Raw genomic sequence first — 15,215 nt, forward strand, 5'->3', positions numbered from 1 at the left:
TGCTATGCTATATGCCTCCAACACCTCCCATGGCAATGAATTCCACAAGTTAACTACATGTTGCATAAAAAAGTACTTACTATCATCAGTTGTAAACCTGTCACCTACTAATTTTAGCAGGTGCCCCTAGTATTCCAGGACTTGGTGAACAGATCCCTGTTCACTTGGTTTATACCCTTCATGATTTTATAAACCTCTTACCATATCCCCCCACCCCCGCTTCAGCCTTCTCCTTTCCAAAGTGAAGAATTTGGACAAGGGGGATCCAGCTGACATAATATATTTGGAATTTCAAGGCATTCAGCAAGGTCCCTCAAAATAGGCTTTTAAAAAAAACTTGCCATAGGATGGGAGAGAAGGTTCCTTTGTGCACTGAGAGCCAGTTAAAAGATAGAAAGCAAAGAGTAGGGCTAAATTGTCATTTTTCAGGGGGGAGGGAGGTCAAAAGTGGGGTCCCATAGGGATCTGTGGTGGACCCTATTTTGTTCAACATTTCCATCAGTGACCTAGAAATAGGGGTGCACGGTGAAATCTCCAAGTTTGCATATGATACTAAATTCTTCTGGTAGTCAAGTCCCAAGCTGGAGAGAAGCTTCAGAAAGATCTAAGTGAGTGGGCAAAAAAAAGTCCACAGCTGTTGGTTAAGGAGAACTCTTACCCGCTACAGATTCAAGATCAGACAATCCGGCAATCACCACATTAGTCACGCTACATAAAGCAGCAGCATTCTCTTTAATATTAATCAAACCACCAAAAAACCTGCAAAAACTACATCATTTAAAAATATGTACAATTTCAAAAGGAATATTACAACTTTCTTTTAGGAAAATATAGCATATTTTTTCTATGTGATACAAAACACATGCATTTAAGTCATTGCTTTCAAAAACACAGGTGAAAGAGCAAAAGGAACATCTTCCTTGGGCAGTACTGGAGCTGAATGGCATTTACAGAGGTATCTGTATCAGGAAGACAATTACTGACTATAGCACGTACCATGAGGAAAGGTATTGAACAAAAGTCTTAATTTTAACTCTTTTTTTCCCTGTAAGGTAAAGATTTGGCAAGTAATTACCAGAGGCTTTGAAGTGCCTTACTGTTTCAGAAGAGAGTGAAAAAAGGGGAGTATGCACATGTCTGACTTAAGTGAGGCCTTTCCAGGTATGGGTAAAATTCAGTGCCTATGGATTCAAAGAGCTAAGCACTGGCTAGAATCAAGTGTGACAAAGGCAGTTACACCAGTTTCCTCCCCTCTGCTGTGGCAGTGCACCTCATTCCCAAGGTGCCAAAACTCTTGCCAGCAAGCCCAGAACTCTAGGGATAGCAGGATCTAGAGAAGCTGATGCACAAAATCTCTGGGCCAACTAGCTTTCAAAGAAAAATAATATAATATGTCCAAACCAAGCTCCTCTAAGAGTGATGCTAAAAGATCCAGCTTGAAAGGCAATGAGGCTGTTATGGGAGCAAGGCCATTCAGTATCTCCTGGGTAGGTGACCTCAGTTAAAGTTTAATGGCGGGAGCTGAATGATTACAAGATCTGGGGATTGCAGCACTCATTGCAGAATTTCTAGAGAGATTCATAATTACGCATCTATAATTGGGAGAACATGTCCCCTAAAAATAAAGGAAAACATATATTTTTATAAATAAAATACAATAACAAGAAAAACACTTAAAACAGTGTCACTCAATATAAATAAAGCAGTCCATGATGAGATTCTGCTAACAAGGCAGATTACAACAGTCTCTTCCTTGAGTAGAAACTCCCCTCCCCACCCATACCCCCAAAGTTGACTCTTTCAAAGCAGTTTATGACTTAAGGGCTCTTACCAACTAACCTATGGATTCCCGATTCAAACTGGCTCCCAACTACTGAACTCTTATACCAAAGTTTCCTAAATCAATGTCAGACAGAGGCACATTTTCAAAACAAACAAGGTTGGACAACATTGCACTCAACAATCACACTAGATCACAGGAATCTGCCTCCCTCTGATGCTTGTGGGCCTAACAAACATGAAGACTAAATCCATCACACATGCATGGACATCAGGAGTAGAGAACTCACATTACAGCATCTAGTAGGGCACCCTCTATCACTCTATAGTCATCGAATGAAAAACTGCATCAACTAATTTCCTACTGAAATAAAACTCTTGCATAGTAACCCAGATCAAACTCAGTAAATTCTCATTAATGTATTTAAAAATATAATATACATATATTATATATAATATTTTCACACACTGTATATACACACACTGCATGTGACATTTGTTGCAATAGTTTGAGAAGTAGGCAGCCTGTTTCTGACACAAATTTTACTATGATATACTGCACCTGTAAGAACCTTCTCACTTATTCCGTAAGGAGTTCGCAATCTTAAATAAGGCAGTTTTGCTTCCCCACCACCCTCCAAAGGGGTGGTTCTGGCTTCAACTAGGAAAATACTTGTTCCATTACAAGGAGCCTGCACATGTATTGCTTCAGGGCAGCTGTAATTGTAATTTATGTGCCTCATTTCTTGGGTTCTTTGCTCTGATTTCTAGACAGGATGCTTTACAAGCACAAGGTTATTTTATTTATTCTGATTAAATTAAAAAAAATGCAGTTAACACTGCAACACCTACATCATGCTCCATCTGTTATTTCTGGAATATGGGCAAGCTTCTTAAAGCTACATACACAGCCATGCCATCAGTTGTGGCATTTTTGACAGCACCTGCAACAGAACTGGATGCAATTTGCTAAGACAGAAAACATTCTAGCTTTACTTAGACAGCCAGAAAGGGGGTCACTGTACAAATGATACTTTTTCCTTTTTTCTCACCCAAGGAGTTAAATAAAATACATTTGAGCCCCCTAATCCCTAGGAAATCCCCTAGAAAGCACTGAAACTTGTTATGTGCAAGTGAACAAAAAAATAGGGATAAAGCATCAGAATCTCTCTTCTCACTTTAATTCTGTAATTGTTTGTTGGGCAGTGTTAAGAGTTTAGGAATAAAGCATCATCTCAGTCCCACCTCTTCTTAATAGTCAATCTTTTGCTGGGAAACATGGGGCTGCCAGCACTATTAGCTAGTGCGCAGATTAATAAAGTACAGACCAACAAAGATTCCAGTTTAGGGCTGCTAGAAATTAAGCCAATGGAATTAACAGCAATTATTTACTAATGAGCTGTAAAGACTGAAGCAGCTGAACCTCATGGAGTAAAGTTTTCTTTGTACTGCCTGTGTTTACTCTCAGCATGTCATTCCCAGCTGCTCTTAAGGAAGGTCTGTGTATAGATAAGCAGGTTTAAGATCTGAAATTAGAAAATTCAATCTAATTTATGTGCAGATAAATTTACATGCACAGAAGGCAAAACAACCAGCTAATCAGAGATGGTCACTGTGAATACTTATTAGCAGTTTAGTCCCTGTCTTTTAAAAAACAATATTTTCAGAGAAGTACCTGCAGTAGAGATTGGATGACTAATTCTCAGACTATGGACTATTCATCTTGATTATTCCTTATTTATGAGAAAGGGGTGGATCCAACAAATCGCTCAGAATTTTTGTTTCTTGACAAGGTAATTGAAATCCTTTTAAAAACAGGAAAAATAGCAACCTTCAATGTGGAAGTCCAAAAAAACGACTATTGCTAGGAAGCATGAGAACGTTGGCCAGTAGACTTTTTTCTGAATACTGGCAAACTACTAAAACCCCAAAGAACCACCAACTGACCTCTGAGCTCAGACTCCACAGTTGGGTTAATTACTATCTAAACAGCTGAACTGGATGAAAAATGGAGCACCTGAAGTTCATTAATTTGCAGAGGTTCGTTTACCAAATATCTTTCCAAATCTCAAGCTCCCTCTAGATAAACTGAAACAAGCTAGAACATATACTCAGGGAAAAACAGCTATAAAAATACTGCAACAAATGCCAGCGATGCAGCAATTCTCTACGGGGTGGCTATAATCTGCCATGAACCTCAGAACCGCTCAGGTCTGACTCGCTCAAAGAAATCTGCATACTAAACATTCAGGTTCCTCTGCAGAAGTGCTTCTTGCGCTGGTAATATCCATGGAAAAAATACTACTTATTTTCAATCATTGTTTTATATTATTACAAAATTTTACACATAACCAGGCTAGTCCACAGAATGTGGAAAAGCTAAAGAAATTTCTCAGGGCATAAATAATATGAAAGAAAGGAAACAATTTACACAAGATACATTCATATGACACTACTACAAAAAATAAATAGCAACTCTCTGTTATAATTAACATCCCTCCATCAGTCCCTTTCAGTGATTCTGCTGTGCAGTTACTGGCTTCAAGTGGGGAAAATGGTCACATCCTCAGGCTTCCTGTATTTGGAGTTGTCGAAAGTCCCCAGAGCTGTTTAAAGTGACACCAGATGAATTCCAACTTGATTTTTCATTACAATCCTTTGAAACAGGCTGCAGAATAAGGGGACTCCAGCTCAAAATGTGATTTGATGTTTCTGAATGTGCACAGTTGTTACCTGCAAATCAAAAGCAGTTCATATTACTGTCTTGCAGCGTCAGCACACAGCACCCCCAAACACTAGCATTCAGATGAACGGACTAGATAAAACTTTCAGCTTCCAGTACCCACAAAGGGTAGATTGAACTCTGCAGGGTGCTATGCCTAGGAAAAGCATTACTAATTCTCTGGGGTAATAGATCAGAATATCCAGGTCTCTCCTATTTTACTGATCACAATGTGTGCAGTGACTTCTGTCTCGGAAGACTCTGGACACAGTGCAGGCAAAGGGACATTTATCCACTAGAGAGAATTCTAGTTTGACTGCATGACACTTCCCTGAAACCAAACAAAATGTACCGATGCCTGCACACTGAATAATACAGAACGCATTTAGATCTAAGCTATGGAAAGTTCAAACAGGCAGAAAGGCAAAGTGTTTGATGTGGAAAGGGACCAACTGGGCCTGTGCTCCATTTTCCCCAATCCCCGCAAAGCACCATGTTGATCCAAGCTGGCTGCTCTAATGGGAAGCTCGAAGTGCCCGCTTTCTAGGACAAGCAGGGGATAGAAATAATGTTATGCTTGTCATTCAGCTTGTGCCAGTGACTGCTTTGAGTCCATGTCCTGCAGTGTCTGGGATTCCCCTAAAGCAGAGGTAAGTAATTATTTGGGCCCGAGGGTCATATGGGAAGTTTTGATGAGCCGTTGAAGGCTGGGTCAGCATCCCCTCCCCCCACAGCAGCAACTCACCAAAACTCCCTATGGGGCTGTGGGCAGGCAGGGAGCAGTGTTCAGGACCAGGAGTGAGCGAGGACGGGGTCACAGGGCTAGGATGGGCTGTGTGTGTGTGCGTGTGTGTGCGCACGTGTGTGTGGTGGGTTGGGGAGATGTAGGCATGTGTGCGCACATGGCTGGGGGGGAGGATGCCTGGGTGCTAGGTCCCAGGAATCTGTTGTAGATGAGGGGAGGGAGTGGGTGGGGAGCACATGCAGCAAAGCTAGCCCAGGTGATGTGGTTCGCACTGCCCCTGTGGTATTTCGCCTGGGGCCGAGTCCTGCTCGTCCGCACTGGGCAGCCCATGCCACACTCCCACGCTCCCCCTGCCACCAGTGGCAGCTCCTGATCTTGCACCTGCCATGCCACGCTGCTCTGGGCAGGTGAGCAGCTTCAGCCAGGTGCCTCCCACCTTGCCACGCAGACTCCTGCTACAGCGCATGGGGCTCTGGCTTCAGCTCCCAACTGCCTTCCAGGGAGCTGGAGCCAGAGTCCTGTGTGTTGGAGCAGAAGCTACCCAGCTGAAGCTGCTCACCTGGAGCAGTGCAATGTGCTGCCAGGGAGCAGAGCAGCCACACTGTGAGCACTGACCAGGTCCATGCTGTGGGCACTGGTAGGAGTCCATCGCAGGCTGCCCTAGCATGAGTGGGTGGGGTTGGCCCCATGTGGGGACAGCTGTGGGCCAGATCCAGTCACCTGGTGGGCCACATCCAGCCCACAAGCTGTATTCTGCCCACCCCTGCCTCTAGAGGTGTCTCATCTGTTATGACTGAATTCTTATCTGTGATCTGATAAGTGAAGTAGATGACGGTTGTTAAAAGAATTAGAAGCATTCAAAATAAATCTGAGGTAAACATCTTGGACAGGTTCTATTTAAAAAACACTCCTGACTTTAAAATTTTAAGCGTTTTGGAATATCTTCACTTCCATTGTTTGAAGCTGGATGTACCAGCTGTTTAGTACTTCTCAGGGTCTGGGCCTTCATTTCTGATCCTATTTACTAGTTTCTGCATGTTGCTTGCAGAAGCCATGTTGCTTGGAAACCAAGAATTTCTCTCTCCCGGAGCAGCATACCTTCTGTGCAATCTGCATTGATCTGATTCATATTTTCTTGACAGCAAGAATGCTGGGGAGATGGTTTCTCCACTTTTTCTTTGCTGTCCTCTTCTATCTCGGCACTGCAGTCTGGAACTGTGGAGGCTAAGCACATGGCTACCATCACATGATTCAATGGTTTCATCTCTAAACTGTCCTGCTGATAAGGTGCCACGACCGGCACTACAGGAAGGGTATTGCTGCTAAAAGTACCATTGGTTTTGGTGAAACATCTGTGAATTGAAAACAAACAAAAAAAGAATCACTTGTAGCCCTGCAACACTAGTTTTTTCTGTTCAATGCACTTAAAGTAATTTGACAAATTAAAGTTTTAAAACACTTTACCAAATAAATCCCAATTACTATTTAGTACAACAAAAACAATCAAGTCGGTTGAACACGTTGCAAATACTGGTTGGGCGAATTTGGACTTTTTGGAAAGTGATAATCACAATGAAATGCTTCCATTGTCTGCCCAGCGCTACAGATGGCTGAAAAACAGTCAGTGAATCATTTATTCCTTGATTCTTCCCTTCCTCTGTGAACTATGTGACTTGCAAATATATTTCTTCATGCAGCCAGCTGGGCAAAACAGTTTTTGAACCACATGAAAAAGATCTTCAGTTACAGTCCAAAGAGTAAATTGTGGTAACTCATGGCAAAACACTCATTGCTAAGACAATTAATATGAATAAGATAATTGCTTCCAACATTTTATTCTAAGCCATTTTAAACAAAACCTTACAGTAACTTTTCAACTTGCTTGTTTCATGAAATAAGATATTCATTTTGGGTTACGCAAGTGAAGTTGAGCTGGGAAGTCCATCCTTACAGCTGAACTACTTAACCTTTGAACAAAAAGATGCTTAAAGCTAAAGCTCTTTATAGATATGCACAGCATTAGCTTACAGGTAGAAAAACATTCCTATAATGCAAAGGCCCCTGACTTTGTGGATTCTGTAGTATTATCAGTTCAATTTGCAACATTCATATTTAACATTAAAGCCCAGGGAAGACATGTCTGGTCTGACGGCATAAGTAATCATAATTGTTACACAGCTAAAAGGTTCACAATTAGAACTGTCAAATAAATTTGGAAACACCAAAAAAAGTGTCCTGAAAAAACTGTTTTGAAATGTAGACTGGAGAGTGATAACAGAGAAAAATCACTGTTCCAGTCCAGATAAATTAACACAGAACTTCACTAAAACTTCAATGCCCGTTATCTTCTTTCTGTGCTCCATTTAAACATTGATCCTAGTGATCAAAATAAACTATTTTTCTACTGTAGCATTCAACAATTAGTGACAGCTTGGATTGTGATATCACAACTCAACAACATCTCTGTATAAACATAATTAACCTTGACCACCAGTGTTTGGGAGTGCCCATGAGAAAATTAAAAACAGACTTGCCTAATATCACATAGAACATATAGTGATGTACTATAAGGACTGAATTGATAGGATGCAGAACTATTTTTACTGCCAATCTAAATAAAACCCTTCCTGTTACATGCACAATGACAGGAACATCCCATCTCATTTCAGACAGTGTTAGTCACTACACTTTCTAGGCACTGACATTCTGGGTTGGCACCAGCAACTGCACATAATTGCATCAAGATTAGAGATACATTTAATTGATTTATATTACAGTGCATTTCATGTGATAAACTATCCTTTCACTGATGGAAAGGCATCAGTTCAGATGAGTCTTTAAGTACTTCTTTCTAAACATAGGAGCATATTTATAAAATTATCTATGTGATCAAAATAACCCAGACCTAGCACACAGACAACTGGAAGCCTGAATTTCACAATGCCAATCACCTCTGGGTTCAACAAGGAACTTCTGAGATGTTAACGTTTTACAAATAAACATATAAAATACAAATTGGAGAACCACTAGTTTGTGATGCATTGAACTGTGGTCATTCAGATGCTCTGTGATTTTTTTGATAATGAAAAAAAAGCATTCTTTGAGTGGCTCTAGCCCAAACCATTTATTTCCACCTGTTTTAAATAAAAATATAAACAAACTATGGATTTAGTATATCCTGCCACACACAGATCTAAGTTGTTTGTATGAGAACTTGCTATATATGGCACTCTGCTCAAAATAACATTTAAGTAAACACAGAAGTCCCTATCTTACCACCTCTAAAGCACTCAAGGCTTTTTGGGGGCAGATTTTAACTAGTAAAGTATTCTTCACGTGCCTAAGAACTAACTTTTCTGTCCTGGCCGAGTCTTTATTTCCTATTTCATTGCATACAGCGGTGACATATGAAGACCGAACTCCACAGGGCACTTGATGTCAGAACAGTTCAATTTTCTTTTAACAATGGAAAATACAAGATGGTCTAACTTGTCTTTCTTAAATACATGCTTCAGCTTAGAGATACTGCTTGTGAAAACTGGCTATAGGTTTCTGCATTATTTGCCACATATGTCAAAGACATTTTATTATTGAGAGCTGACAGTGTGTTCAGAAGTTTAATGCCTATTTTAAGATATCTGTGACCAGATAAAAGAACCTAGGCTGTTTCAATGTTTTCTCTCTTTCCAGAGCCTCCCCCTCTTCCTGAAGAATATGCAGTTCAGAGGAGTGAAATATGTCTATCACATATGGTCTTTATTGATTACTATTGGAAATGGAAGATGACTACACATGCTGTTCTGTGCTAAGGACAGCCTATCTGTATCCAAAAGCTATAACTTGCAGTAACTCATCTTTTATCATGTAAGTATTAAAAGCCCTAAAAAGGAATTATATATATTTAAATTCTCAATGTCTGTGAAGATATTAAACTTGGCAACTGGTTTTTAGCAACAGTTACTCTAGTTTCGATCCTCTAAAACATTTCCGGCTCATTAAAAAGAACATTCTGATTAGCAAATTCATGATGTTTAAACCTAATGTTTATGAGCATTCCTTTTAAAATCTTTGAAATTAAGCCTTTGGCTAAAATAGTTGTAATTCTGCTTTTTAAGCACGGTTCTCTTCCTTGCAAAGCTTATACTCAGCTCTCTCACAATACCAAACCAAGACCAGTATCAATAGGAGTAACCAAAGTCAAGACCATTCAGGGTTAATTTAATATAAATTCATCTTTTGGGACACAGAAGCCAAGAAATGGAGCAGTTGGTATGGAGAGGTACGACTGAATTACGGGTTGGTCAAAACATGGGCTTTGAACACGAGTTGTTTCTATGGATATCCCTAAAACTGGTGTGAAGCAGCCTCAGGGAGATCCCTGCCCAAAGGTTTCCATGACAACAACACCACAGATCCAGAGAACTGCAACGTCTACGTTTTGTCCATCAGCTTACATTAGCTGCCTCCAAATCATTATTTCTCAAGTACTAAAATACTACAAAAGCCACTGAAAGAGGCACATAAAAAAATCTGGTCTTCAGACAAATCCATTTATTAGCTTGCATTGCTTTCAACAGAGGTTGTTTGACTACAATCACTTTTTTTATAAAAAAAAATCCTTAGTGGAACTCATTTAACATGCTTGTTTTTTCCTGCTTTATTTGATTTCCTTTTAAAGACAGGCCAATATCATCCCTGGTATGACTGAACGGGCTTGAATGGACCTGCATAAAATTAACTGGGTTTATTAAATAACATTTATTATGAAATTCTGAATTTAAGATCAAAATGAACTTATCTGTTTAAAACAGCATGTGCAAATGACAGTATAACAACATGTGTCCAGTAAAAAATGCATTTCACACAAAGTCTCAGTGCAAAAAGCCAAAATAAATCCCTAGCCTTTGGGACCTTATTTCTGTGTACTTTAGATTGAGGACTGCATGACTATTGTTTTGCTGGTTCATTCAGAATCCATATTCTGCTAATGAATGTCATCACAAAAATGAAAACACCCTCTTGTTCCAATAGGCAAGGGAAGGCTAGAGTTGAAATTACTAACAAGGGAGCTTGCTATAACATGTTCTGTGCATACAAATGTAAATATCGAAATGTTTAAAAAATCTGGGTGCCCGCTGCAGAACAGATGCATGGTAAATTAAACTGGCACTAGTAGCACACTTTGCAGTCTTACCTCACTGGCCTTATCCACAGTAGCAATGAGAACCCATAGGCCACATCTACACCTGGTTGTATGGCACCTTTGTTACTGTGCCATCATGTAATACTTCCTTCTGGAAGTACTAAAAGATGGCACAGTAACAGCCCATATTGCAGTGTGCTGGCTGTGCACGGTTATTTTTGGCCACTATGGTGCCATAGCAACGTGCTATAATGAGGGACTGCTTTGCTATGGCACCATAGCGTCTTGTGTAGATGTGCCCGTATTTTAGCAACTACTAGCACTGGGGCAACTCCATCAGCTGTAGCAAGAGAGTAAGTATTAGTTTAGATAGAACATCAGAGGTTTCTGTCATTGTATTATGAACACCTGCTTTGAGAAAGCAATTGCTGAAAATACTGTTAGCTGCCTGCCATTAAATATGTTAAATCTTCAACATCTGTTCATTTATATTGGGCCTGAATTTAACCATAGCATTTAAAATCATCAAAAAAACAGCAGAAATTCCAGCCAAGTGTATAGAAGCACGTGAATTCAGGGATCAGTGGCACTGAAGTGATCCATGCAGTGAAACCAGACACAGTCCAGTGCCAATGTACCAGGTGGATTAAGCAGTAAACGCTGTAGGTGTTGTACTTAAACCAACCTTAATCCCTTTCAAACTAGTTTTTGAAGATGGAATTTCCTATGCTTTTACTCAGTATTTACGTATAGTTGGTAGAAGGGAACAGGGGTTCACTGTCACTTGGCAAGGTCTTTACTGCATTACAGCTAGATCAGGCTCTCCGGGTGGGGGCGGGAGAAAAGTCTCATCTGTTCATTTTAGCTTAGCAGGTGGTTCATTTATCCAGGAGCCAGACAACCATGTGATTATGTTTTTACTCACTATTATTAATAAATTGGTACACAAATAACAGCCTCTTGTTTTGCACAAGGTAATGGAAAGGTTGTACAAAGTCATTTTCAGCAGAGACATGAACAGAACTGAGGTCTAACATGGCAGACTGCAGACCCATCCCAATGCCGCTTTTTGGCACAGGTATTATAAATTAGCCCCACATCCTACCCAGGTGCCACTTTGATCCTCTTCCTCTGCCAAAATGCCTGCTCTGCTTTCTGCTCCTAGCTCTGTGCTTCCTACCTGATTTGCTTCTTTGCTTTTTGCTTCCTACCGTATCTACCATTTTGCTACCTGTCCCATCCCTGGCATGCCATACAGATGCTGCCCATAACACCTGTGCTGCAGGTTGGCCACTTAGGTTTTACACTAAAGGAATTTGTAAAACATTTTAATGTTTGTCGTCATAACTAATCAGGTTTGAAAGAGAAGAAGATGGATTGTTTCCGGAGTGGTAGCCATCTTCCCTGGGAAGTATATATGGCTTCAGTTTAAGTTCACAACGGGAAACACTGGTCATCTCAGTCAAGGGAACCCCCTTCCAAATGCTGATTTGGTGGTACATGTGTATCAAGAGATGAACAACTTGAAGTACATTAAATTAAGAAAAGTGGTAGTTATTTTGAGCAATGAAAAACACGAACTGAATGGGAATGGCAGGAGAAATATTAATTATTCATCACCTAACTACAACTAGCTATTTCTAGTGAAAGGGGACAAATAAATAAATATCTGAATTAAGATCCCATTTTTAAACTAAATCAGAGTTCCAAAGCTCTACTTGGAGTGAAAAACTATAGGAGACATTACTGCACCCCTATAAACCAATTATTAGAGAATCTCCTTTCCCATGCTGGAATGAATATCACAAGCAGGAAGAAGCTGGCAACATTTCTAACAAATGTCCTGCCGCACTCTATTCTGTCTTACAAAAAGACGTAATGTGAACCCAACATACCTGTTCAGATTTATAGGTGGCAGAAAATTTGTAACAGAACACAGAATTAGGGCCTTGTTATGCATTACATGCAGCAATTAGCCGGGTGTTCAAGCATTAAAACACGTGTTAAGTGCCATCTTGGTGTAGTAAAGAAGCACCCAGCAAGAAGCATCTCCAGATCATATTATCCAACATACTGAATTAGCATCAGAGGCAGTATGACCATGAGACTCCAGTGTGGTGTGGGGTGGAAGCCCAACAAAGCTGTCAGTCTGGCTCCCAGCCTCCTTACTGCATTGGACCTTGAAGCAGCAAGACTCTGGTCTGGCATGAAGGGGGGGGAGGGAGGGAGTGTTACCTGACAAACAGCTGTTTGTTGGACTCTCACCCCCTGCACTGCACCAGAGCCTGGCCAGCTTGAGGCTCCACTGTGGTGCAGAGGTCAGGAGTGGCACTGGCATGGCACGGAAATTAGTCCCAGCTCCTGCACCACACAGGAGCTGGTTCAAGCCGAGTGATGTGGGGGCTGGGTTGTTAGTGGCATTCCCAGCTCCTTGAACCACACCAGAGCCTTGAACCAGTTATGGTTAGATCCCAGAGCTGAGGCTGAAAGGCAGCTGACTTTTGGTTTCAGCCCTGGGATCACACTGGAGCTAGTTCAAAACTCTGGTGCGGTACTGCAATCTAGACTTAAGGCCTTTGTACATGCCACAAAACTGGCCTTTAAAGCAGCTTAAATACCCTTCTGCACTGCTTTAATGAAGTTACTGTTTGCACACTCAGTAGCGTATTGTGTTTTAAATGACTTTGGTACGTAGCAAGATAAAGCACCTCCAAGGTGTTTTAGTTTGCTACCTAACAAAGTGCAACAGTGCACAGGGCACTGGAAATGGACGTGCTCAGGGCTTGGTGGGCCCAGCGCAGCTCAGGGGCTGTGGGACCTGGTGGCAGCCCATGCAGGCAGGCTCCACTGAAGTAAAAAAAAAAAAAAAAAAAAAAAAAGCAAGCCTGATCTTTTTTTTCCCCCCTCCCTAGAGCCTACCTGCCCACCTGAGCTGTGCAGGGGCCCGGTGCTTCCCTCCACGGCTGCAGTGCCACCCGGGAGTGCCTGGTCCGGGTGCTGCCTGGGGGGCCCCCATGCAGCTCAGGGACCGCTCGGCCCGTTAGCAGCTTGCACCCTCCCCTGCCGCTGAAGAGGCAGGTAAAGATCAGGCCCCCAACCCTTGTGTACACACCCAGGTTTACTTCGGTTTAATTCTCCCTAAATTGAAGTGGTGTTTTTAAAAACCCACCATTTCAATTTAGGGAGAACTAAACTGAATTAAAACCTGTGGTGTGTACAAACAGCCTTAGGTTGTAGGGTTCATTAATGCGTGACTTCTAAGAAAACTTTCCACATCATATTAATGCTTACTATGTTCTAAATATAACACGTGCTTAGTGAAACAAGGTCCTTACCATGAAAATACTATAGGACCAATGAGCCTTTTAACTATTCAATTTGAAATGAGATCTGTAATGTAGCAGAGCACACACTATTGCACAAAACTGAAGGGATCATGGAGGAAAAAGGTCAAAACTGAATGACTCATTTGTCCAAGCCCAACAAAAACAAAGAGGTTTAGGCTAATGATTTGAACAAAAGGAGGTCCAAGAGGCTTAACACCAAGTTTATTTTATCCTATTCATGCTGTGGAGTATGTATGCGAGCTGGCAGTGCGATGCTATAGCCAGTATGCCAAATAATACTCCGGTATGCATCAATCGATGCATCTACAGCAAAGCCAAGGAGGTGATTCTTCCACTCTACTCAGCACTCGTGAGACCACAGCTGGAGTACTGTGTCCTGTTCTGGGCACCACGCTTTAAACAAGGAAGCCTGAAAGAGTCCAAAGAGCCATCTGTATGATCAGAGTCTTAAAAGGCAAACCATACGAGGAAAGGCTGAGGGATCTGGGACTCCTCAGCCTGAGCAAAAGAAGGCTGAGAGGGGACCTGATTGCAGCTTACCACCACACTAGGGGAGTACATCAAGGGCTCGGTGAGCAACTGCTCACCAGGACACCCAAGGGGAAAGCCAGGAGTAATGGCCACAAACTCCTGGAAGATCGATTCAGGCTCAACATTAGGAAAAACTTCTTCAGTCAGGGTGTCCAGACTATCGAATAAGCTCCCTCCAGAGGTGGTGCAATCACCTACCCTGGAAATCTTCAAGAGGAGATTGGACGGTCACCTTGCTGGGGTCACCTGACCCCCAGTTATCTTTCCTGCTTGGTGCAGGGGGCTGGACCCGATGATCTTCTGAGGTGCCTTCCAGCCTTACAATCTATGAATCAATCTACTTCGTTTCTTGTCTCACTTTCAGAGCCATCTGCCAAATGCACACTCTCATGCTGACCTCCTTTGTGTCACTGGCCAAGAATCTACCCAATTCCATTTTCCAATCCGTAAAACAGGATAATGTGCAATTTCCCCTCGCAGACATACTGCGATGGCTGCACTTTGTACAGGTCTCTGAAGATGAGCTCTAAGTTACCTGTTATTGTTCCGACAATTTCGGCAGTTGACGCACTCAGAAGGGTCAACCTGAGGCACTGCTGTGTACATTCCACCACCCTGAAAGAATGAAAAAAGAAAAGCTCAGAAATCAACTGCGACAGGTGTGCAAGATGCACTCTATGATAAATGAACATATAACTAAGTGTATGTTAATCTTCAGGACCTTTCCTTTCAGCTTGAAATCTTAATCACTTTATCAATCTTCTGCATTTTGTGATGTGGCATGGCAATACTGAGCCTGTATTATACACAGTCAAGGTACAGTCTTCTGCCAGCATGCGAGAAAAGTAAATAACTGTAGCTTAGACAAGTATGTAGTAATTTCCCTGGCCTGCTTTTATCCCAATATGCCCACATTTAATTTAATAAACACACTATAAATATGTTTAA

General features: G+C 41.5%; 1 protein-coding gene across 4 annotated transcripts in view; it reads right to left on the reverse strand.

Annotated features, from left to right (window-relative positions):
* Positions 1 to 713: 713 nt before the first annotated feature.
* The window catches only part of CDON (cell adhesion associated, oncogene regulated), a 148,967-nt gene continuing 134,465 nt past the window's right edge, over positions 714 to 15,215 (reverse strand). For all 4 annotated transcript variants that reach the window (XM_019490097.2, XM_059719545.1, XM_006261208.4 and 1 more), the window contains exons 18-20: positions 14,803 to 14,882; positions 6,345 to 6,598; positions 714 to 4,512 (exon numbers count right to left, since the gene is read on the reverse strand). In XM_019490097.2, coding sequence (XP_019345642.1) covers positions 4,346 to 4,512; positions 6,345 to 6,598; positions 14,803 to 14,882 — 501 coding nt within the window. In that variant the 3' untranslated portion in view covers positions 714 to 4,345. The remainder of the gene's footprint in view (positions 4,513 to 6,344; positions 6,599 to 14,802; positions 14,883 to 15,215) is intronic.

The sequence above is a fragment of the Alligator mississippiensis genome, chromosome 16 (assembly GCF_030867095.1).
Source record: "Alligator mississippiensis isolate rAllMis1 chromosome 16, rAllMis1, whole genome shotgun sequence".
NCBI lineage: Eukaryota > Metazoa > Chordata > Crocodylia > Alligatoridae > Alligator > Alligator mississippiensis.